Below are 23,061 nucleotides of genomic sequence, written 5' to 3'. Positions count from 1 at the left end.
TCTACAGCACACGCCTCACCAAGAAAGCCCTCGGCATAGCAGCTGATCCCACCCACCCAATGCAAACCTTCTTCAGCCTGCTGCCATCAGCGAGGAGACTGCGGAGTCTCCAGGCCAGGACCAGCAGACTGAAGGACAGCTTCACCCATCAGGCTGTCAGGAAACTCAACTCCCTCCCGGCTCTGCAGGTCATGGCATCGTGGACTAAAGAAGGTGAATTTGTTTTCAATGGAGCTGCCATTCCAGGATCCCACATTTTCGATTTGGTTAAAGGGGTCACCACCCCTCAAACGATGAATCCTCATAGGAGACCCCATGGCTGGCGTGAATTTCTGAGTGCTATAGCCACGCTGAGCATACCACTCTCTACAATTCCAAACAGACGTGTTAAAGACGAAGTCAATTCTTTTAAAAGTAATAATAACAAGAGTTTTACTACCCCCGATGCTGATCCAGGACCACCCATGTTTTCATCGCCGCGTTTAGATAAAAGCGCGTGGCTACATTTTTAAAAAACAATATGTATATAGGATTGTTTTAAACATGTTTGAACATGTACTGACAATAAAACAAACTCATGTATTCTGGTTTTCGACTCATTTATTTAGAATAAGCTTTTTCATAAATATCTCACCTGTTTGTACACAATGGGTGTTTTTAAACATGTTACAATTATAGACATGCGGACGTAGTTTTTTTACAAATAACGATACCATTTTATCATTTTTAGCCAAGTTATCGGAATATTTAGATAAAACATCTTCATAGCTCAAACCCTTTGACATGTGGTAGAGAAAGAATACACAGTGTTCGCCGCATGTAAGCGATGATAAATCCTGAACTTGTTTATTTGAAAATCGTACGTTGTAACATGTAGTTTTTAAGGTTTAAGGAAAACATCCTGTTGTCTGGTTTGTTTCCAAAACTGTCAAAAAAAAACATCCAACACGGTCTTCGGTTATGTACACTGCTAGCCAGTGTTCACCCGGCTGGTCCGAACTGTCTGTGTTGATTATCACAGATGCTGGTAGGGATAGCAATGGTCTTTTGGGTAAATGATCGGACGGTAGAACGCCTAAAAAACATGTGTTTGTGGAGATTTTGTCCATAATATTTGATAGTTGAACGGTGTTCATGGCATCAGTAGTGGTCCACAAGAATTTGTCTGCGATTGGACACCTCGATTATGCTATCGAATATAGCATAGACTATCAAATTAACAGTGTTTCGAAGCGGTTGTCTAAAACGCGTTTCCAACCGGATGTTCTCGACCTAATTAATGACGTGTGCTGGCTACACTCTTCGTCCGGAGTGAGGTTAAAAGCATAGAGCGTGTATCCGTTCAAGAAATCTTCTCTATCGATAGACAAAGCCCTGTTTTTTTAGATGTCTACCGGTTGATAATGCCAGCTGGTAAAACTCTATTACAGCAGAACCTTCTGTGTACTGCGGTTGAAACGGCTTGGCCGGGAATTGTTGGCCATCCACATATACCGCTAGGAATTCTAAATCATAATGTTTGAATGCAAATGGATTTTTTATTGAACGACCCCATGAATGCATCATTGTCCAGCATGCCAATCACAAGGGCCTTTGGTAGTGTTCCCAAAAACAGGTTTTCCTGATTAGCAACACGGGTCCCGGCGGGCACTGAGAAATGTTTTAGGCACACTCTGTCGATAGGATATTTAGCAGTCGTTGTGAGTAGGGCCTGAGCATGTCCCAATCTGACAGCCGGTGAAACCGAAACCTTTTTAACAAATAAGGACGACGCTAGTATGTTGATTTTATATGCCAAATTGTTGCTGCGCATTAGACAAAACTCATCCTTAGCCCGCGTTAATCGAATTTTAATATCAACGCCGTTCAGCATCAGTTTTTCCTGAAAAAAGATATCGCTGTGTATAGGAGATAACAATTCCACCACACTACTAGCGTTGGTTTGCTCCAGCCGGATCTGTGGCATCCATATGACCCGCAGTATCCTTGTAAAATAGGCCTGCAGAGAAAAGTGATTCCAGGGCGTGACGATCATAATTCATCAGACACTCTATGAGGCTTCTGTACGGGTATGTATTTGAACTCTGTGAGATCAGACGATCCCCCAAGGATACGTCGACCTGCGAAAATATTGTAGCTCCAGGGTAATTAATTAATCCGACTGGTGCGCCGTCATCTATGTCTGTACCATCCGGTTTAGTGATCCTGAGCCTTGTGTATAAAAGCGTACTGTTTAAATCAACATAGTTTTCACCATTTCCCGCTTTGAAGAATTCCAGGGGCGCGGTGTCAGCCAATGCCGAAATAGGCGGTACTTCGACGTATGTATTTTTTTCTATAGACATCTGCGTCATAGGGACTGTGAACAAATCCAACTCTGACTTGACGCATTCGTCGGACATGCCGTGTATTAACGGCATGACTAGAAGATGTTTTTTAAATTTCTTTTAGCCAGATAGTCGTGCAAATGTTGTTTACACCTTGGGTTCCTTTTGGACAATGAGCTTTTCTCTTCTTTACTTTGCTTTTCTTACCATGCGTGATTCGTTTTACACCAGGTGGTCTGTGCACAGACCTTCTATGCATTACCATCATCCCTGAACCATCCTGTTCAACATTATCTTGTTTGGGTCTCATGACGTTGCTCACGACATCGGAAACGATGTTCTTTGCGGCTGATTTTAGGTGGGGTTTTGCTATAGCGAATCCTTTTTTCAATAGCGGTAGTGCCATTCGAAAAAGACCTTGGAAAATACCACCTAGACCTGCTCCGTACATAGAAGGCGTGCCATAAAAACCAGGAATCCCACCACCCGCTTGGTTTTGATAATACGCCACATAACGTTGCGGGTCTATCTCGTACGGGTTGAAAGCCTTCATAGTCTCTCAAATTTTTTGAGATTGTTTCGTGGGTCTGAAATGTAGTTTTGTAACCACCTTACCGTATTTAAACGGTATGATGCTATTCTGATCTGATTTCACTTCTACAGCTATATCGCTGATGTGCGATTTCGAAACACGTACGTAGTGTGCTCTGTCATACTTGATTGTGACAATATCTTTGTTCTTCCCTGATATATGTACGCATCGTAAAAGGGGTACAAAATAGTCACCCACCACCTGGTATTTTATAATGTCTGTATAGACAAAAAGAGCGTATTCACCTCCATACAGGTCGGCGGGGTATGTAGCATATGACCGCCCCAATGGATCCACCGTAATGGTTGTGTCAAAATGTTCGCTGTTTTTGAAACCTAAAAGCTTACCGTGGTTACAGGTTTGACCGAATCGACATAGACCTTATTAACAACGTCGTCAAATGTAATGCCTTGTATAATTGTATGACTGTTTATCTCTTTGATTATTTCCTGAATACTTGTGTAATAACCCGAACATACTGCTACATCTATTCTCTGACCGGTTATATTTTTGGTCAAAATGATGGTTTTGTCATCCTCTTCAAAAGTCGGCCATGATCTAGGGTACTGGAATTCGATCAGCGCCACTTCCCAATCGCCCTTTAACACAATAGGTCTCCCGAGTTTGGTCCTGTACTTGGAAATGGCGTTATCAGGGTATACGCTGTGTGATGCGTTACTCGGCAGGGTTACATAAAAACCCTTGTCGCCCATGGTGTTGTTTTATCATGAATGAAAGACTGGTTTCTGGAACAACTGTTTTAAAAGCGATTTAAACATCCACTACGTCTTTTTCATTAACCCAAGAGTTACATTTCATAGGCCAGCCCAACCACTTCACCGAGACCATACGTCTTTTCCCCACGTTCTTCCTTTTCAAAATTTTCTCAACTTTAAACGGTTTATTACTGATTAGTTTGATCTTTTGCAATTCTTCTTCATAAAAGGTACCGTCTATTATTTCGCCGTCGTAATCTTTCAATTTGTAGACCGGGGGTATACGTGGGATACACTCTGATATAGTAAAGAATTCATCCGTATAGTTTTGTTCATATCCTTTTGTGAACGCGCCTCTCGCTTTAGAAATTCTTTCAACGCGGTTTCAACACCGCGTTTTTCTGCTTCATTCACGCCGTACAATGCTTTAAACACTTGCTCTTCATTTTCAGAGGTAACATCGACGGGTCTTTTTCTAATGCTGCGGTGGTAACTAGCATTGTATGATTTTATTAAGGCTGGGAGTACGTCTATATACCTTTTAGAATTGACCGATGTCAGATATCGCCCTGTTGAAACGTTCGATCACACTTGCCTTTAACTCGCTACCGGTGGCAAAATGGCCGATACTGTGTTTTTTCATTACATTTTGAAAACCTTTGTTGAAAAACTCTGTTCCCCGGTCGGTCTGCAATTTTTGAGGCACTCGGCCTTCCTTCAGAATAGTTTCAAACGCTCTAGTCACCTCGGTTCCGGTCTTGTTTTTTAAAATACGAGCCCACGCGTATTTACTTAATACATCTATACAGGTTAGCATGTATTTATAACCGTCATTTTCCTTTGAATACATAGACATGTCAACAAGGTCTGCTTGGAATTGTTTGTCTATACCGTACACAGTGACTCTATTTCTCTTGTACTTTATACGCGCCAGTTTGTGTAACGTGTAAGCATCCTCCCCTGATAACCAATCAGAAACTGTCCGGTTAGACAGACGAACTCCAGTATTTTTAAACACAGCGTCTTTTAACCTTGTTTGACCACCAAAGGAGCCCTCGCTGTCTGGCGTATAGTAGTGTGCTTTTAAAAGATCCGCCATGGTGTGTTGTTTCGTGAAATAATGACACAACCTGATTAGGTTACACAGCATTTATTTTCAAAACTTATACATTGTCAAGGTATTGTAAAAATTTCACACACATATCCAAATCTTTTTCAATAAGGAATGAAACCAACGTGTCCACGATGGTATAAACATCCGTTTCAGTATTTTCACGCAGTTTAACAATACAGACATCGATTACATAAGTACACAACGTTATGATATGACCTATTCTAAAACTATGATTACACAACATGGTTTCTATGATCCTACATATAGACGCGTGACAACATTCGTCAGCGTTTACACACGTACGTACAAGGTTTGACCAAACTATAGAAATTCTTCTGGCTAGCATCATGTGTTTTTTAAGATTGTTCAAACGTTTGTAAGATGTCACATAAATGGTATTAAAATTACAACCTTCATCAGCAATAACGTTACACAACAAAGTTGTTAGTTCAGATTTAACAAAATCTTTTGATGGACCAAGACCCATGTCTACAGTACTGGCTTCTCACCCCAGCTTTTTAGCGCTCCATAAATTACATCCGCGCTTTGTGAGTCAGCAAGTTTCTGGGTCATCTGATCCAACGTCACAAATATGTCGGGGTCGTCTTCTAACTCGTAGGCAAACGCCCCCACAGCACCGTTGATTTTTTCAGGATGTACATGGACGCCGCATGATCCTAGAACCTTTGTGATGAGGCGGTGCGTCTCTGGTTGGAAAAGCCTCTCTTTTATTGTATCCATGTTGGCCATGTAGAAATACGCCTCCGGCTCATAGAGACACAGATGCTGGGTCTGACTCGGGTGATCCACCATGCATCCGTAACAGGTCTCCCGTAGCAATCGGCCGACGATTTTTTGTCTCGCACGAATGCGCAGCAGCTGTTGGGTCCTCATCATCAGGGGTACCTACTGGTGGCGGACCAGGTACGAATGACAAATTCTGCTCCCCCAGACTTTCGGACAGTTTGTCGATCCATCCGTTGTCTTCATTAGCAGCGGATGTTTCATTCAGTGTTACAGCCATGGCTCAACAGGTTCTGTGATCAGTCAGCGTCTTGTGTTGGGTTCTGAGGGGTTGTTCCGCTTTTTTAATGGTTAGCCGGAGTGATTTCGTTGTATCCGGCCAAAATTTCACTCCATTTAAACATTCGGTCAATCTTCTTGAGGACGTTGTGAAGTATGGACACATCTTTCCACGGGTACATCACTTTTACGTCCTGTGGCGAACCGTAAACACGGCGTTCCAAGTCAGGCTCCACACGGCCACCATTCTCACGACTACACATGTAGATGTATGACTCTGAATTCATCTCTTGACCGCCACCAAACATGTAGTAATGGTTTTGATCCAGAGCACCGGACCACGATACGTAGAAAGGTCCCGTATTTACGTCTTCAATATTTTTCCACCCGTTATTCTTGAACAAATCCCAGTCTTTCGCATGAAACGATATACACATTTGCTCACAGGCCGGAGGGGGGAGCAGGGTCAGGGGTAAATGGGTAGGGGAGGGGTGTGAGGGAGACAGGGAGATAGAGAGAGACAGAGAGGGGGAAGGCCATCCATCATAACAAGTTTTTAACATTTATGGTAAGCCATCAATCATTTTGACATAAAGTATATGATACATACTACTCATGGTGGAGAGTTCTCGCTTTCAGAAACAACTACCCGGTGACACAACGAAATGTGTCATCCTGCTTTTAACCATCACCCTGAGTGAGCAGTGGGCGGCCATGACAGGCGCCCGGGGAGCAGTGTGTGGGGACGGTGCATTGCTCGGTGGCACCTTGGCAACCTTCTGATTACGGGGCCGCTTCCTTAACCGCTGGGCCACCGCTGCCCCATACGTACCAGGTGTTTGAAGATGCTGTCTGTGGAGTGTGTGTGGTTGCAGGAGTGTGTGTGGAGTGTGTGTTGGTGTGTGTAACCATCTGTTTACTTACCCGTCAGGAGCCAGGAGAGAATTGTTTTTAATGCACATTAATGCCAACGCAGTTTTTCCCATGATGCATTGGAGTCCACCTGATCCAGCCACTAAATGATGAGTCAGATCATTTTACATTTCTGGCATCTACCAGACCCCCTTCTCAGGGACGGGGACAGTCCCCCTGGAGACACTGCTCAGGGACACACATATTTTGTCACATTGCTGCTACTTGTCTGACTGGTTTGCACAATTTTTTTAACTTTATTAATCCCGAAGGAAATTGCTTCTCTGTATTTAACCATCATCCTTGGTGAGCAGTGGGCGGCCATGACAGGCGCCCGGGGAGCAGTGTGTGGGGACGGTGCTTTGCTCAGTGGCACTATGGCGGCTCGGGATTCGAACCGGCAACCTTCTGATTATGGCACCACTTGATTTGTGTTGTGTCTTTGCGAATCCTGAAAGCTGCGCAGTCTCGCTTCTCTGTGTACTTGTGGTGAGATGATGTGGGGTTCGAACCCGGGTCTTCCTGGCTTCCTTGGCGAGGGCATTACCCACTATGCCACCACCACGACCATCATTCCATACCTTGCCAAGCAACATTTCAGCTGTTCCTGACATGGCACAGCATCCTGCGTTCGGGTTCGGTTTCATGAAGGTTGTAAGGAAGGTGAGCTGGAAGCCCAGCGTTATTCCTAGTGGTGCACCAGCAGAGTTCAGACACAAGAGGGCAGAAGAGCGGCGCCACGTTCCACCCAGCAGCAGCAGCTCCATCCAGGACCAAGCGCTCCAATTCAATTACGAACGAACGAGGGACCTGGCCCCAGACTCCCAAAATTAAAAACCCAGACGCACAGACCGTCCCTCGTCCCGAGCAGGACTGTCCTCGCCGCCAGGGTCACTCACGACGGAGATCTCGGCTCCGTTCAGGACCGGAGAGGGATTTAATTCCCATTCTGGTCATTTTGTGCGGTTCGTAATAATCAAAAACAAAATCATAACTCGCTAAAATGTGCCTTTAATAGACAAACTGTCCATATATTAACAATAAAACAGGCATGGGTTCAGTGCACAAACGAAGTCCTAAAAGGGGTAAGATGAAAGACGATAAATCTTTTTAAATTCGTAATGATTCACAAAAGTGGGCAACAATTAAAAAAAAAAAAAAACCCGCAATAAATAAAATTCACTTAATGCTACATTAACGAAGGGGAGAAAGCAGGTAAAACCCTGAAAACCACTTCCAGCATCCTTCAGTGGCCGGTTGGAACCTTCGCGGCCCCGCCCGTCAGCTCTCCGAGGCGTTCAGCAGCTCCTCGCCGCGGTTCAGGACGACCTGACCGTCGCCGCTCTCCTTGGGGTCCTTCAAGCCCTGCAGACGACAGGGAGGGAGGGACGGAAAGGAGAGAACAGACAGGCAAGTGGGAGTACGAAAGAACAACGAGGGACATTTGTGACGTAAAACAGCGCTGTGAATGTAAACCCGATTAGAAGCTCTCGGAAGTAGAACTGAATAGTAAAGGGTCGTGTTTTTTCGGTGCTGATAAGGTATCACCATGGAACCATCACAGCATGTCGCCGAATCCATTCACAGGCGGGCTCTGCGGTGACCAATAAGACGTCGAAAACAGATCTTATTACATACCTGTACGTGTGTGGATTAAATCAACTTAGTATATTAGCAAATGTTACGGTTACCACTAAAATAATCATTTTAATAATATTGGGTAAGGGAGAAAAAATGATCAGTATGCCACTAACTTGCTGTATAATACTTGTACGTGTACTTTAGCTTTTTCTGTTCTTAATCCTATAAAAATATATCACAAAAAAATGATATATATACACACACACGTCGCCGCATCCATTCACAGTCCCAGTAGCTCTGCTCTTGATGCTTTTTCTGGAGCAAGTGAGCTTCAGGCGTGAAGGAGAAATAAAATCCCCGATAAAGACTGAAACCCGCTAGGTGCAAACTGATCCAGCGCAATGGACACGTCGTCTCACGATGCAGAAATGAGTCCAGATCACGGCAGGGCCGGGCGATATGTAAATTTCCCACTACTTCCCACGCTCGACAGGTTAATCCATCATATCCCCTGTGGGGTGAGCTGCGGGGAGGGGCCTCCTGAGAAGAACCTTGCAGAAAGGCCTCAACAAGCAGGACGTTCAACATGAGACAGGAAGCAATAACACCAGCAATTTACACGCATTTCCAGGAGGTTTATTCATCCACAATGAAACGGTATTTAAAACAAAAAAGAAAAAGGGGCAGAAGGAACAGAGAAACATTTCTGGTGGAGAGCGTGAGCAGCATGCGGTAGCAGCTTTATTTCGTGACGAAGCCGGGGTGCGGACGTGGCTCGCGGTGCACGCAGTCGTGGTCTGAAGCTCGACCTTCCGGGACGAACGGAGCGTCAACAGGCGTGGCGGCGTGACTCACGCGCACAGAAACAGGCCGCAGAGCCACCGCAGAGGCAGCGGCCGCCGGGGAGTCCGGGCGCAGTTCCCTACGTGGCCACAGGGCGGCGCAGAGAGCTGTTTACACGCACGACCGGAAGGCACCAGCGTACGAGGAGGAGACGTGCAAAACAAGCACGACTGGCAACACGCGGCGTCCGGGAACAACGGGCCAGAATACGGAGGGAGACGCTTGCTAATTACTAATAAAACCAACATTCGTCAAGAGTCCAAATGTCATTCTTACAACCCCAGACCTGCACATTCAAATAGCAGGACGTGTAATGCAACATGTCAGTAAGGCCTCCACACCACCACCGGCGATGCCGCTCATCAGGCTTATTGGATAAGGAGAGAACCAGGACCCAAAAAAAAAAAAATCACATAAAAATACTTTTTAAAAAATGTTGGAATTTTTTTTTGCACGACAAATTATTAAAAGCGGCACGGTTACGCCACTGGAAACTGCTGGCTTACGGGAGGGTGCGCTGGGATTTTTTATGAAGTTTTATATTTTAAGTTAGAATATCGTTATTACGCTGGACACCATAAAGGACTTTATAAAAAAAAAAAAAAAAAAAAAAGGAGATTAATACATCCCTCATCCACCAGCGTATAAAAACACGGCTTGTGTGCACGAGTCCCAGGTGAAGGAGAGTGAGGGAGACCCGGCGCGCGCGGTAAAGGCGTTCGAGCTGTGGTCCCGTGCGGCGTCCCGGCGCGGCTCAGCGCCTGTGCGAGTGTTTGGCGGTGCCGCCGTGGCGGCTGCTCTCGGGGTGGGTCCCGTTGCTCTCGGAGAGTACCTCGTGCTCCACGGTGTTGAAGCGCGCGCCCGACAGGTCGCCCTGGGGGTCGCCCCGGCAGCGCGCCGGGCCGCAGAAGCACAGGATGCGGCGGAAGGTGCGGCGCATGTCCTGGTCGCGGTACGAGTAGATGACGGGGTTGATCAGGGAGTTGCACTCGGCCAGCACCAGGAAGAACTTCTCCACCACCAGGACCGGGAAGCCGGACTTGACCCCGTCCAGCAGCAGGATCACCAGGCCCGGAGTCCAGCAGATCACGAAGCAGCCTGCGGGGGGCGCACGGGGTGGAGGCGGAGAGAAGAAGGGAGAAAATAAAGGGAGGAATCCGACAGGGGAAGAAGTGAAGAAAAACAGGAAAGGGACGGGATTGTTAGGATAATATTATATTATAATACCGGGAAAAAAAACATTAACACGCATACCGTGAGCGTGTTTTGAAATATCGTGTTGCAGTGATTTCACACTGCAAGAATCTACGCACGCACACACACACACACACACACACACACACAAACACAGAACGTGTGTGTATGGGTGTGTGTTGGTGTGTGTACATCTGAAGTATGCTGATCTGTCAGAACAAGTCACAATTCAGGCATCGTACGAGTCCTCCTGCCTTCTCTCTGCGGTGTGTACACACACACACACACACACACACACACACACACACACACAAAATATGCATCTGCCTAAATAAAATAGGATTTCAATGTGTGGTTGAGAACACAAAACACACACACACACAGATTTGTCAGTATATGCAGCCCACACCAGCAAACATGTACGGAACCGAGAAGCGGGCGGAGTCATGCTCGGCCTGCTGGGAGCGTACTGGAGGATCTGGTTTAGCGAGTTGAGACAGGCGTTCGGGGAAAATCGCCCCGAACGTGTGTGTGTGTGTGTGTGTGTGTGTGTGCACGCTCTGCTTTTTCCATTCAGTCTTCGGTTTTCTTCTTCTCCCTTCCATCGCAACATCAAGCTTAACCTTCCGTCATCTACACGTTGGCTCCGTTCGCCATGGTCCTCCTCCACACATCTTATCCAGCCACTCCGGCTCATTCCGGTTTTCATTCCGAATCCAACCTTCCACAAATACCGCTTTCGGAAATTCTTCTTACCATGGACGTACGGAAGTGACCTAGCCACCGGCGTAATTACACCCAGAATATGATGTGCAGGAGCTGGAAAAGGGGAGGAGCCTGCGGTCGTGACCGACAGCTCTCGTGCGCCCTACTCCCTCACCCTGCACGGTTCAGGCCGGCCCCGGTGACATCCTACGCCTTACGTGGCGGAACGCAAATCATAAATTCGCAACTGGGCTTTCTGACAGCCGCCACCCTACAAGCCGATCCTGAGATGAGGGCCAAGACCGCACCGAAGCACGGGGCCAACGCAAACTTTGTACTGGAACAACCGGCATTACTGGTTATCGTGAACTTCACAACTTTGACCCCGTGACAGTTTTTTCTTTCTCTTTTTAAGAAGAGAGGAGGAGTAAAGCCTATTTAGTTTTCACTACCGAGAATGAACGTCCACACACGGGAAAAAAAATAAAATAAAATAAATACATTTTCAAGAACAGCGAGGCGCGTAACGAAAATGTTGAGGTGTTCCACACTGCAGCACGAGAGTAGTTTCTATTATCTGCAATTCAATTGAAATTGAAACTTGTTTCTCTTTTTCTCCTTGTGCGCGTGTCAGAACTCACCCAGAATCAAGAAGACCGTCTTCATCAGGGTCACCACCGTCTCCTTGTGCTTCACCTGCGTCGTGTGCTGCGACATCCGCTGGCTCTTGCGGCGCACGTACCAGAAGATGCGCGTGTAGACCGCCACCATGACGAGGAAGGTGACCAGATTCAGCACCGCCCAGAACACCAGGTAGCTGGTGCTGTACATGGGCGCCATCTTGGAGCAGTTCTGCAGGTCGCACAGACAGTTCCAGCCCATGGACGGTATGAGGCCCATGAGGATGGCCACGATCCAGATGGTGGAGATGAGCAGGAGCACCCGCCTCTTGGTCATCTGGCTGTGCAGCTGCATGGTGAAGATGGTCTGGTGCCGCTCCACGGCGATGGCCAGGAGGTTGATCACCGAGGCGGTCAGACTGGTGTCGATCAGACCCTGGAGAAGAGTACGGTTTTTTTAGTTTTAACATTAAACAGCGTTACCAATTTACCAACGTGGAGAACTGCTGCAGGAACGTAATGGTCTGCGGTGCCGTCTCGTATGTCCACGATGCACCTCTACGGGTTGCACCTCTACTCCAGGCTGTCTAGTTGGTCTAGTATTTCTCCTGAATCTCAGATCATTTTCACACACATTCCAAAGGCCTGAAAGGGGCTTTAAAACCTAATCGGCAGATTCTTGCCTCCGTTTCACCTCCTCAGCATCCATTTTCGCATGATCAAAACGCATCGCCTGGCGACGTTTTACAACATGCGAGTGCTCTACAAGTACACAAGTACTCTAGACGGGACGTTTGTGTTCTCAGACCGCTCATTTACCGCAGGAACTCGACCCAACCCGCGCCGCGCCCGACTACAACGCACATTACCTGGCGGATGAACCATTGGTACACAGTGAGACGCTTGGTCCACGGTCCCGTGTGCAGCATGACATGGAGGTAGGAGATGCCAGCGAAGAGGTCAGCAGCCGCCAGGTTTCCCAGCAGGTAGTAGATGGGGAAGTGAAAGCGCCGGTTGATGAAGATGGCCGTCATGACCAGGATGTTAGCGAGGATGACGATGATGGAAACGGTCACGCCCAGGCTCACGACCACGTAGTCCTTCACCCCCCATTGGTCCGGGATGTTCTTGCCGCTGTTGTTGTAGAAGCACTCCACCGTTTCACAGACACACGCAGGGTTGGCGGTGGTGCTCATCCTGGCCAAATCGGAGAACTCAGGACGCAGCAGGCACCGACGAAGGCCTGGTTTTTTTTTTGGTAGCCCTTAATTTGTTGAGAAACACAACTGCCTGGTGTGTGGGACTGCTGCTGGACACTAGCAAGACCCGCCCGTGGGATTTGGAGTGGGTGGAGACATGGAGTCTGACGAAGAGTTGTAATCCAGACTTGGGAACTTCTGCAGGTCTCCTAGTGAAAAAGGAAACAAAAATCAAGTGATCAACAGAGAACCTGGTACAGCGAAGGACGACGTAAAAGGGAGATCAGATAGGGACGCGTGATGTATCTTGTGACTAATATAACACAAATCAAAGCGTCCACACAGGAGCACGAGACCTTAACTCTTGTATTTGAGAACGTCAGGTGACCATGTAGAACGTTTATTGGACGCATTGATATCGAGCCGCTGAAGATCGTAATCGAATCCAATCGTGAGACCAGTGAAGGTTCACACCTCTGGTCCAAAAAGACCACAAAGCCAGAGTTCCAAACTTCACTTACTATCATTGTGTCCCTGAGCAAGACCCTGAGTGTCTCCGGGGGGGGGGACGGTCCCTGTAACTACTGATTGTAAGTGGCTCTGGATAAGGGTGTCAGAAAAGTGTAGATGACAAGGCAGTTATATCAAACGCGAGTAAATCTCAAACGGGACCCCCAAAACGGAAAATGAAATCTGAACGAACCTCATAGATAAGGAGGCTTCTGGGGAAAAAAAAAAAAAAAAAAAAAACTATAATACTAAAAATACTATTCTTACACTCATGCGTGAAGAGAGGAGTGGGTAGTGGCCTAGTGGGCGAGACACTCGACAGAAGACCCAGGTTCAAACCTCACTTACTACCATCGTGTCCCTGAGCAAGACACTTAACCCGGAGTGTCTCCAGGGGGGGACCGTCCCTGTAACTGCTGATTGTAAGGAGCTCTGGATAAGGGCGTCTGGTAAATGCTGTAAATGAGAGTGTGGTGAACCTTCTGGAGACCCATCAAAAAGGCGGCCTGAAGATGCGGGTTAACGGGCTGCAGCTTTCCTCAATATTCCCCGCTGCCCTCCCACGCATTCCCAGAATGCCTGATCACTGAGGCACCGATTGGTTGCAACACGCGCTTCAAGTGTGAAGACGCGCTGTTTACAGCGCGTGGCTGTTTTCCCGACAGTAAATTACCGTACGTCCTTACACGCCGTGCGCATCAGGCGCACGTAAAAGATGGCAACGTCGAGGCATGTCGGCATGGCGGCGGCCTGGTGGATAAGACGCTCGCCGGTGAACCAGATGACCAAAGTCCAGCGAGTGTCTCCGGAGGGACCGTCCCTGTCCGTACGCACTCTGGATAAGGCCGCCTGGTAAATGCCACAAGTGTAAGCGTAGAGATTTGGCCTAAGCGTGGTAGCAGCCTAACGTGTAACACACTGACCTATGAACCAGGAGACCCAGGTTCAAATCCTACTTACTACCATTGTGTCCCTGAGCAAGACACTTAACCCTGAGTGTCTCCAGGGGGGGACTGTCCCTGTAACTACTGATTGAAAGTAGCTCTGGATAAGGGCGTCTGGTAAATGCTGTAAATGAACTAAATGGACGGTTTCTCTTAAAGAAGAGGTGTTCTAACACCCAGAACCTTCACAGCTTTCATGAACCCTCCTTCCTCCGTCAGGGTTATTGTGGCCGCCTCCTGTCAGTGACTAAGCACGAGGTCCTCTTCTCCTCGTCATTTTTTCACCCACAACGTCTGCGAACGTCTCAGGGCCGTAATTTAAAGCGCACCCACTACATCTTTAATAAGAACACGACCAGCCCTGTGATGGACCTTGGACCTCGGACCATGTAGACTCCGTGATAAGGGGTAATCACACGTGTCCCGATGTCTCAGCCTGTCCTCTCATGTTAAAAAAAAAAAAGTCTTTTTGTCTGAGGAGCAAAGCTGGATCACGGCAGAGTCCAACGTTGCTCAACGCTTCAGAGCATCTGCAACCGCGGCTTTCTGGTGGCACGTACTAAACCATCAAAGACGCAGAGACTGAAACTGCACAGAAATGACACGTACGTGACATCGGAGAAAAGGTGCGAGTGGAGTTTCCACGACCTGAAACGAGGTCTGCGGTTGATAGAACATAACAGCGCAGATTACGTGCTCTACGTTCCCACAAAGCACCGCTTCCCCTTTCTCAGGTCGCACACACGGGACCGGCAGGTCACAGGTTCGAACCCACCAGGCGTCAAGGTGTCGCTGATGTACCTTGAGCGAGGCCCCGCCCTCACGCACTCGGGCTAAACGCACAACTTGTGGTGCACAGTTTTCGACGGGGGAAAGAATGGACAGCGTCCTCGGATACCCGAAGAGAAGACGCGCCGACATAGAAATATGTTAATTGTGAGGACAGGCGAGAGCTGAAAACTTGCCAAACATTCCGAATGAGCAGAAAAATACAACCGTGGTGACTCCAAAGACAAAGTAAATGACAGATAACTAGACGGATGTCTTTACTTCAACACGGCCCATGGCTGTGGGGGTGGTGGTGGCCTGGCGGTTAAGGAAGCGGCCCCCCGTAATCAGAAGGTTGCCCGGTTCAAATCCTGATCCGCCAAAGTGCCACAGAGCAAATCCCCGTCCCCACACACTGCTCCCCGGGCACCTGTCATGGCCGCCCACCGCTCACCAAGGGTGATGGTTAAATGCAGAGGACACATCTCACTGTGTGCTGTGTATCACAATGACAATCACTTCACTTCACTTAAGATTGGAGCATTCGGTGAGCTGGCTAGACTGGACTCAGGTACCTAAATATGACTTCGCTTGAAACATGACTTCACTACCACGCCGAGCCGCACCACGGAGCGAGGAACACAGATGAGTCGCGGCACGCACAGGATGTGGGTTGGTAATACAGAGAAACGAGATCAGGGTGGCAAGTCAGCCATAATAGGTCCTGTTTTTTAAATAATCCTGTTTGTACGGCGTTTTCGACGTGACTGACACAAAGAGGACATCTGCGGCTCCAGGGACGTATCAGGACCAACAGAAGGTGGAACAAAAGAAACGTAATGTTGGTTAAATAACGCTATCTTTTGGAGTGATGGCGGCTTTGGCAGGTGTCTTCAGAGAGGTGGTAGCAGACTAGCTGGAAACACACTCGCCTGTAAACCAGAAGACCCAGGTTCAAATCCCACCTAGTACCATCATGTCCCTGAGCAAGACATTGAACCCCGAGTGTCTCCAGGGGGGGGGCTGTCCCTGTCACTACCGTAAGACGCTCTGGATCAGGGCGTCTGGTAAATGCTGTAAATGTAAAATGTTCAGGAGGGAAGGAGCTGCGCGCCACGTGTGTTATTCGAACGCCGAGAACCTTTTACGATGAAAAGCTGCATCCTGTTTCGGCCTCAGAGGGGAGAACCGTCCCCGCGTGCTCGGAAGAGCCAAAGTCCACGCCACTAAAAACCGTGCAAGCAAACAAACCTTGTCATTAAAGGGGGACGACCACGCCCTTGGCGTCTTCTCCACGGCGTCTGGAAACCCCAACACCCCACTCCAGCACGCAGCTCATTCACAGCAGGCAGTAGAAGCGCGAGTTGGACTGGGAGGGGGCGGGGCGAGCTTTTACCGTGCTCGGCCACGCCCTCGGCCACGCCCTCTACGTGACCTCTCACCGTTCTGGGGTTTTGTTGTCCTCGTCGTCGTCGTCGCTTTTCTGCTGTAACGAATGCCCGTGGGGTTGGGAGGGATGTAATAAAACCCGCCGCGCCGTCTTCACGATTCAAGCCCAGAGTGACAAACGCTGATTAAAAACTTTTTTTTTTTTTTTTTTTAAGTTACCGGTATATGAAGTTTTTTTCTTCTTCTGGGGCTTTTTTTTTTTGTTCTCGTTTTAAATAGATGAGAGAAACTTCCAACTGTGAAGAGAAACGCGGGCGATTGCGCCGACCTACCTTCCTTTACTCCATGTTCCCCTCCGGCCGAGCAGCTCCTTCCTGGTGCCATTTACCTGCGCGCAATGCGCCGCGCCGCGCCGCGCTACCACCCCGCCACCCTCCCACGGCGCCTCCGATTGGCGCGCTGAGACCGTTCGGATTGGCCGGGAGGAGCCGTGGCAGCGACGCCGCGGCGCATCTTCCAGCCTCCTGGTGGCTTGACGCGTCTTCGCTCCGAAACGCGTCCTGTGCTGCCTGCTGCCGTGGAGCTTCTCCACGCGGTTCCCAGTCCTGCAGTGTACAGTACAGGCCAGAAGTTCGTGTTGTCTTTATTTTCATGAAGGCATCAAAACTATGCATGAACACGTGTGGAGTTCTGTACTTAACAAAAAGTGGAGACCTGACCTCCACAGTCACCGGACCTGAACCCAATCCAGATGAGCTGGACCCCAACAAGTGCTAAACACCTCTGGGAACTCCTTCAAGACTGTTGGAGAAGCATTTCAGGTGACGGAGTCTTGAAGCTCATCAAGAGAATGCCAAGAGTGTGCAAAGCAGTAATCAGAGCAAAGAAACTAGAATATAAAACATGTTTTCACTTATTTCACCTTTTTTTGTTAAGTACAGAACTCCACATGTGTTCATTCATAGTTTTGATGCCTTCAGTGAGAATCTACCAACGTAAATGGTCGTGAAAATAAAGGAAACACATTGAATGAGAAGGTGTGTCCAAACTTCTGGCCTGTACTGTAGATCCCCTACCTGAGGTCCGTTCAAACCGACTCTCTGAAGTCACGTGACAAAAAACACGTATACTCTGAAATCAGCCGTCATCAGCCGCTACATTTATTATATTAGAGGCTAATATATTGAAAGTGACATCATTGTCACACTCTGCACGAAACGTGTCCTCTGTAAGCACCAACCTTCTGACAACGGGGCCGCCTCCATAACCGCTGGGCCACCGCTGTGAGTTAGTTGGACCTTTTCAGGGTACATGACTCGAAATCAGCTTCCAAATCTACTGCCAGTTTCTAGAAGACGCCGCTGTTCTTCAAGCAGCGGTAGAGAAAAATGTCTGCGTCCTTCACGAAGACTGAATAATACCGACATGGTCCTCTCCTCACCTGACCTAAACCCTACCGAGAACCTGCGGGCCCTTCTTAAAATGGGAGCTTTGCGGGGACGGAGAACAGTGCACCTCTCTGAACGGTGTCTGTCCACAAAGCTGACCGTCCGCAGACCGGGAAACGGACAGGTCCCACGAAGGGACGCCGTATTGCTGTTATTGGAAAGATGGCCGCTGTATTGGTCACCGAATAAACAGAAATGGTCATTTCTACATTTTTAATTGTTCCTTTACATTTACAGTATTTATCCAGAGCGACTTCCAGTCAGTAGTGACAGGGACAGTCCCCCCCTGGAGACACTCAGGGTTAAGTGTCTTGCTCAGGGACACGATGGTAGTAAGTGGGGTTTGAACCTGGGTCTTCTGGTTCACAGGCGAGTGTGAATATTCACATTAAGGTTCGTTAAGATTTCGGATTGTCATGATATGAACATTAATCCATCAGTCGATAATTGCGCACACGCCGTCACGTAAGGGCGCGGTCATCTTTTCTCCGTCTTTAGACAGGAACGCATGCAAATAGACTCGGAACGGCAGGAAAATGAGGAGAAGAGCGATTTGATGGATTAACGAGGGAAGACAAAGTGGTGTGTGGACTAGCCTGTGAACCAGAAGACCCAGCTTCAAATCCCACTTAGTACCATTGTGTCCCGGAGCAGGACACTGAACCCTGTGTGTCTCCGGGGGGGACTGTCCCTGTAACTACTGACTGTAAATGCCGTAAATGTAAGTGAGTGATCTGGGCCATGATGGATATAGGCAGGAGCACCCTGTGGAAGTGACGGGGTGTTCTAGGTGCGGGGATCTCCAGCGTATTGAAGCGTTCAGCGCGCCGCTCGCTTGTTTCTCGGATTTCCTCGTGGATTCGTCGGCGCCGTTTCCATTGTAACACCAGCTGCTTTTTTATAAAGAAAAAAAAAACCAGGAAAGAAAATTGAGAGAAAGGAATTTTTTCACGCAAGCTTTGTGGACAAGTCAGGGGTGGGGATCTTGACGGGAGACGGGAGACTCTCTGACTCTCTCCCTTTGGGCGTGTGTGTGTGTGTAAATCACATATGGATCCTCTTACTCGTCATCTGGCATAGATTTGGGGTGGAGGTGCTCGGCCCTAGTGTCGCAATAATTAGTTCTAAAGCTCACGCACCAGAAGAAGAAGAAGGGGGGGGAGAAAGATATTTATTGTTTCCCTGTGTTTCTGTGTCAGGGCCCCGCCCGTCAAGAGCCCGGAGTGTGACAATGGCACCACCGTACCGGAATTCCTCCGACGTTACCACTGCACCATAGTACTCGTCTGATCACGGGAAGATGGCCGCGCCATTTAGATCCTTCAACCACAACACGGAACGTCCCTGACCTCCGTAGGCCCGACAGGCGTACGGTACCAGGTGGCAGATGTGATGCGGCGCCTCTGTGGCTTGGACTTGGACATCTGGAGAGTCTGGAGGCCACACCGGCGCCTCGAAGCGTTCTCCTGCTGAAATCAGGATGGTCGAGGTAGGGGTGACATTGTCCAAGCCAATCGTGTCTTCCCCTTTGAAAGGGCCGGGACACCTTCTTCCATCGCTTCGCGCTCCACTTCTGATGTCCCCACGCTCGTGGCAGGAGCTTGACGGCATCACGCCCGACGTCACACCGTGAAGCGCTGTGCGTTCTAACACCGTTCCGCCAACAATTCCCCGTAATTCCAGCTACCGCAGCTCCTCCTGGCGGGTAACTCGGACCACTCAGCGGTCCAGGGCGCTTGCGCAGGGTTTCTAACGCTTCTCGGAGAGGAAGCGTTCAACAGAACGTGTTACGCACGGACGCCAGCGTGAAGGTTACGGTTGGGTTTTTTTCGCCGCGGCCCTCCTGGTGGTGAAAGGGGACGTCTGCATAACGCGGTTGACGCGAGACTGCATAATAACCGCAAGACGTCGTGATTATTCATGAGCGAGCTCTTTCCAAACCCCGAAAGCAAGGTACCGTACCGTACTCCGTACCGCACTCGCAATTTTTTTTTAGCTGCATCAGATACGCTACGCTCTCGCATTTCGTACAAACAGGAACTCTGCGGATCCTGCTCCACCCGAGTGTCTGGCGGCGCTGGACTCACAGGTGGAAGGAGGCTGGACGGGCAGTTCTGTCCGGTCTGTCGTCCCGTCCATCTTCATCTCTCCCACTGTCCTCGCTCCGTCCCTGCGATTCTTCCTCCTCCTCCTCCCTCTCTGGCCGGCTGCCTCAGAATGCGAGTGTGCGCTCAATAAACCCCCAAAAGCTGAGGGATCCGGGGGGGGGGGGGGGGGGGGGGTTTGGATCCAGTCACGTCTGTGGCCGCGAAAAATGTTAAACGTCGGGAGGGAGGGACGGAGGGACGTGGGGTGCTGCTGCTCGTAAATGCAGGGCCCAGATGTAACCCTTCAAACCGGAGAGAGCGTCTCCAAAAGAGACGTGACGTTCAGGGCCAGGAGGGCATCTGGAGGGACGACAGACACGTCCCCTCACGTGCCAGACCATACGCTGTCCTACGGCGGCTGGCTGGCTTCACCGTGTGTGATAATAATCACCAGGCCAGACGTAACACGGGTTACTTGTGGACTTTTGACTGGCCGCGTGACGGAGCTGAGAAGTGGGTAAGATGGTGTTGTGTCTAATTCCGTCCGCTTTGTTTCCCTAACCAGGGACCGTGACGTTCCGCGCCGCGCCCCTTCGGTGGAAGAAGTGGTCGCCGAACTGACGGCTTTTTGGTTCACTTTCAGCGTCTTCACACGTGAAGCTGGAGGTCCGTCCCCACCTCAACCTTGCGTCACCGGGCTCCGTTGTGGGTGGTAGTGGCCTAGTGGGTACCACACTCGCCTATAAACCAGAAGACCCGGGTTCACATCCCACTTACTACCATCGTGTCCCCGAGCAAGACACTTAACCCAAAGTGTCTCCAGGGGGGGACTGTCCCTGTCACTACTGACTGGAAGTGGCTCTGGATAAGGGCGTCTGGTAAATGTTGTAAATGTCCACGTTTCCTACATTTCCAGTAACCGCACGTGTAGCTGCGTAATCAGCGCTCGCGATCAGAATGGACATAACATGGACGTAACTGGAGACGAGCTTTTTAATGGTGACCACTGATCTACTGTCTTCAGGCTTTTGGCCGCAGATTGCGTGTGTGTGTCGGTGGTGTGTATCATGAGTCATTGTGTGACTGCTGTTTATGACAGGGTCCCAAATGCCCATACCAGCAGTCATGCCGGACGTGTTGGACTCGTCATTAGACGGGACACGCCCCAGGTACGTGACACGAGGACAGACAGCAGGAAGCTCGTCTGACACATTTGCATAAACACCGTGAATGGGCGGGGCAAAACTCATAAACCGCAACTTCCTCCGGGGCCCAAACAGCTGCCAAGTATGGGAGCAGCAAGAGGCGAGCTGTGTTTACATGACCGGTGGCGCCATACGCAGGACTTCCCCGCAGTCACCGAGCGATTAGAGAACCGAACTGCAGCTCAGGGCTGGGACGGTCATATCTTAACATGCTGTCCCCCCAGATGGATGGATGGATGGGTAGGTAGGTAGGTAGCTGAGTGAATGGAGAGCTGCGCCGTGAGTCCATTTAAATGCAGTGGTTTGTGTTTGTGCGCATGCGCGGTTCGGGGGGGGGCGTGTCTCCGCGCTCAGCGCCCGCTGACACTGATTTCGTACGACAGTTCAACAAACGAGTTAATAATATTAAGTCACTTACATTTTCCTACATGGATGAACGACTGTTTTGGTCTATTTCAGCAGCGAAAATAGATCCAATGAATCCAAAGATGCATTTTTTCCCCAGAGAACTACGGTCTCAACAGATGAGCAGCAAAACAAAAAAAATAAACATAATTTCTGACTTCTACACCCATTTAGGGTATAGCGACGAGGCCGGTGAGGAAGATGGACACGGTCTCAGCAGTTGTCGGGTTCAACGTGGCGACCAGCCCCGACCAGGGTTCGCGTCCGTCGCTGGAAATTGGGGCTCCGGGGGGCCAGTAAGCGCCTCGAAAGCAGCACCTTGACCAGACACCTGACCGCACCGTGTAATACACGCATGTTTCGCTATTCGGCAGATCAATAAGTGGAAATAATAATAATAATAATAATGAAACCGTTAGCTAACTGGCGACTAGTCCTGTTAAACTTTACATATTTTCTTTTCGCATAAACATCGTAAGAGGTCGAACGAAAAGGAATAAAGTGCAAGAGTGGTCTGTTTTAGGTCGCCATGAAGGGAAAAGGAAAGTTTCTGAAAGCTGCGTTCGCACCTAAACGCGTCCAGTTACGTCCTGACAGGAACACCAGCGACTGATGATTAAATCGCGTCACAGTGAACGTCCCCAGACGCGAAGACGACCATTACGTTCGTTTCCACGACTCGAATGGAAGCGGAACTCACCGCGAATTCGCGTGTTCTTCCCTCCAGCGTCGGAACGTTCCAGAAGTTCGCTGGCGGCGCGCGGTGTCGTCGTTACTTATCGCGGTGTCGTGATTTATCGCGATAAAACGCGGGAAGACGCTGCTTCCTCGCTGGGTTCTTGTTTTATTCCGTGACGGGATTTAACTTATGGTGTCCCGTGTTTCTGTTTCTGTCTTTACAGCATTTACCAGACGCCCTTATCCAGAGCCCCTTACAGTCAGTAGTTACAGGGACAGTCCCCCCCCTGGAGACGCTCAGGGTTACGTGTCTCGCTCAGGGACACGATTGTAGTAAGTGGGGTTTGAACCTGGGTCTTCTGGTTCGTAGGCGAGTGCGCTACCCACTAGGCCACTACCACCCTACTTACAATCAGTAGTGACAGGGACAGTCCCCCCCTGGAGACGCTCAGGGTTACGTGTCTCGCTCAGGGACACGATTGTAGTAAGTGGGGTTTGAACCTGGGTCTTCTGGTTCATGGGAGAGTGCGTTACCCACTAGGCCACTACCACCCTATCACAGTCTTTACGCCGCTTTTTTATTTGTATAATTTTTTTTTTATATTTTCAATTTGCCAAACGTTGTCATTATGGGGTCATTCGTTCTGGAATAAGGCTGTAACATGAGGAAAATGTGGGAAAAACCGATGTGCTGTGAGACAACACGCGGCAAGCAATTATTTAAAATTTTTATTTGAATTATTTTTGTTTTGACATTTTCTTACAAAAAAAAAAAAAAAAAAAAAAAAAAAAAAAAAGGAG

General features: G+C 49.0%; 1 protein-coding gene across 4 annotated transcripts; it reads right to left on the bottom strand.

Annotated features, from left to right (window-relative positions):
* Window positions 1-7,850: 7,850 nt before the first annotated feature.
* Window positions 7,851-22,466, bottom strand: lpar2b (lysophosphatidic acid receptor 2b). 4 transcript variants are annotated; one of them, XM_028972400.1, is made up of 6 exons: window positions 22,283-22,297; window positions 16,770-17,042; window positions 12,497-13,035; window positions 11,649-12,063; window positions 9,941-10,206; window positions 7,851-8,049 (listed from the first exon to the last, which is right to left on the bottom strand). In XM_028972400.1, exons 3-6 carry the CDS (start codon window positions 12,821-12,823, stop codon window positions 7,966-7,968), a joined length of 1,092 nt encoding a protein of 363 aa, XP_028828233.1. In that variant the 5' UTR covers window positions 12,824-13,035; window positions 16,770-17,042; window positions 22,283-22,297; the 3' UTR covers window positions 7,851-7,965. The 4 variants fall into 4 exon arrangements, with proteins under 4 accessions (XP_028828233.1, XP_028828236.1, XP_028828235.1 ...); XM_028972403.1 differs by lacking the exon at window positions 16,770-17,042 and having other exon boundaries at window positions 22,283-22,466; XM_028972402.1 differs by lacking the exons at window positions 16,770-17,042; window positions 22,283-22,297 and adding an exon at window positions 19,973-20,093.
* Between the last annotated feature and the right edge of the window lie 595 nt (window positions 22,467-23,061).

This window comes from Denticeps clupeoides, chromosome 3 (assembly GCF_900700375.1).
Source record: "Denticeps clupeoides chromosome 3, fDenClu1.1, whole genome shotgun sequence".
NCBI classification, from domain to species: domain Eukaryota; kingdom Metazoa; phylum Chordata; class Actinopteri; order Clupeiformes; family Denticipitidae; genus Denticeps; species Denticeps clupeoides.
The sequence above is the reverse complement of the archived record's forward strand: the minus strand, read 5'-3'. Positions and strand labels throughout refer to the sequence as shown.

Coding starts and splice junctions, on each gene's coding strand:
- lpar2b (XM_028972403.1), bottom strand. CDS start 12,823: ATGAGCACCACCGCCAACCCTGCGTGTGTCTGTGAAACGGTGGAGTGC. Junction 10,207..11,648: donor GACGGTCTTCTTGATTCTGG/GTGAGTTCTGAC, acceptor CGCCCCCCGCAG/GCTGCTTCGTGATCTGCTGG. Junction 8,050..9,940: donor TCAACACCGTGGAGCACGAG/GTACTCTCCGAG, acceptor TGTCGTCTGCAG/GGCTTGAAGGACCCCAAGGA.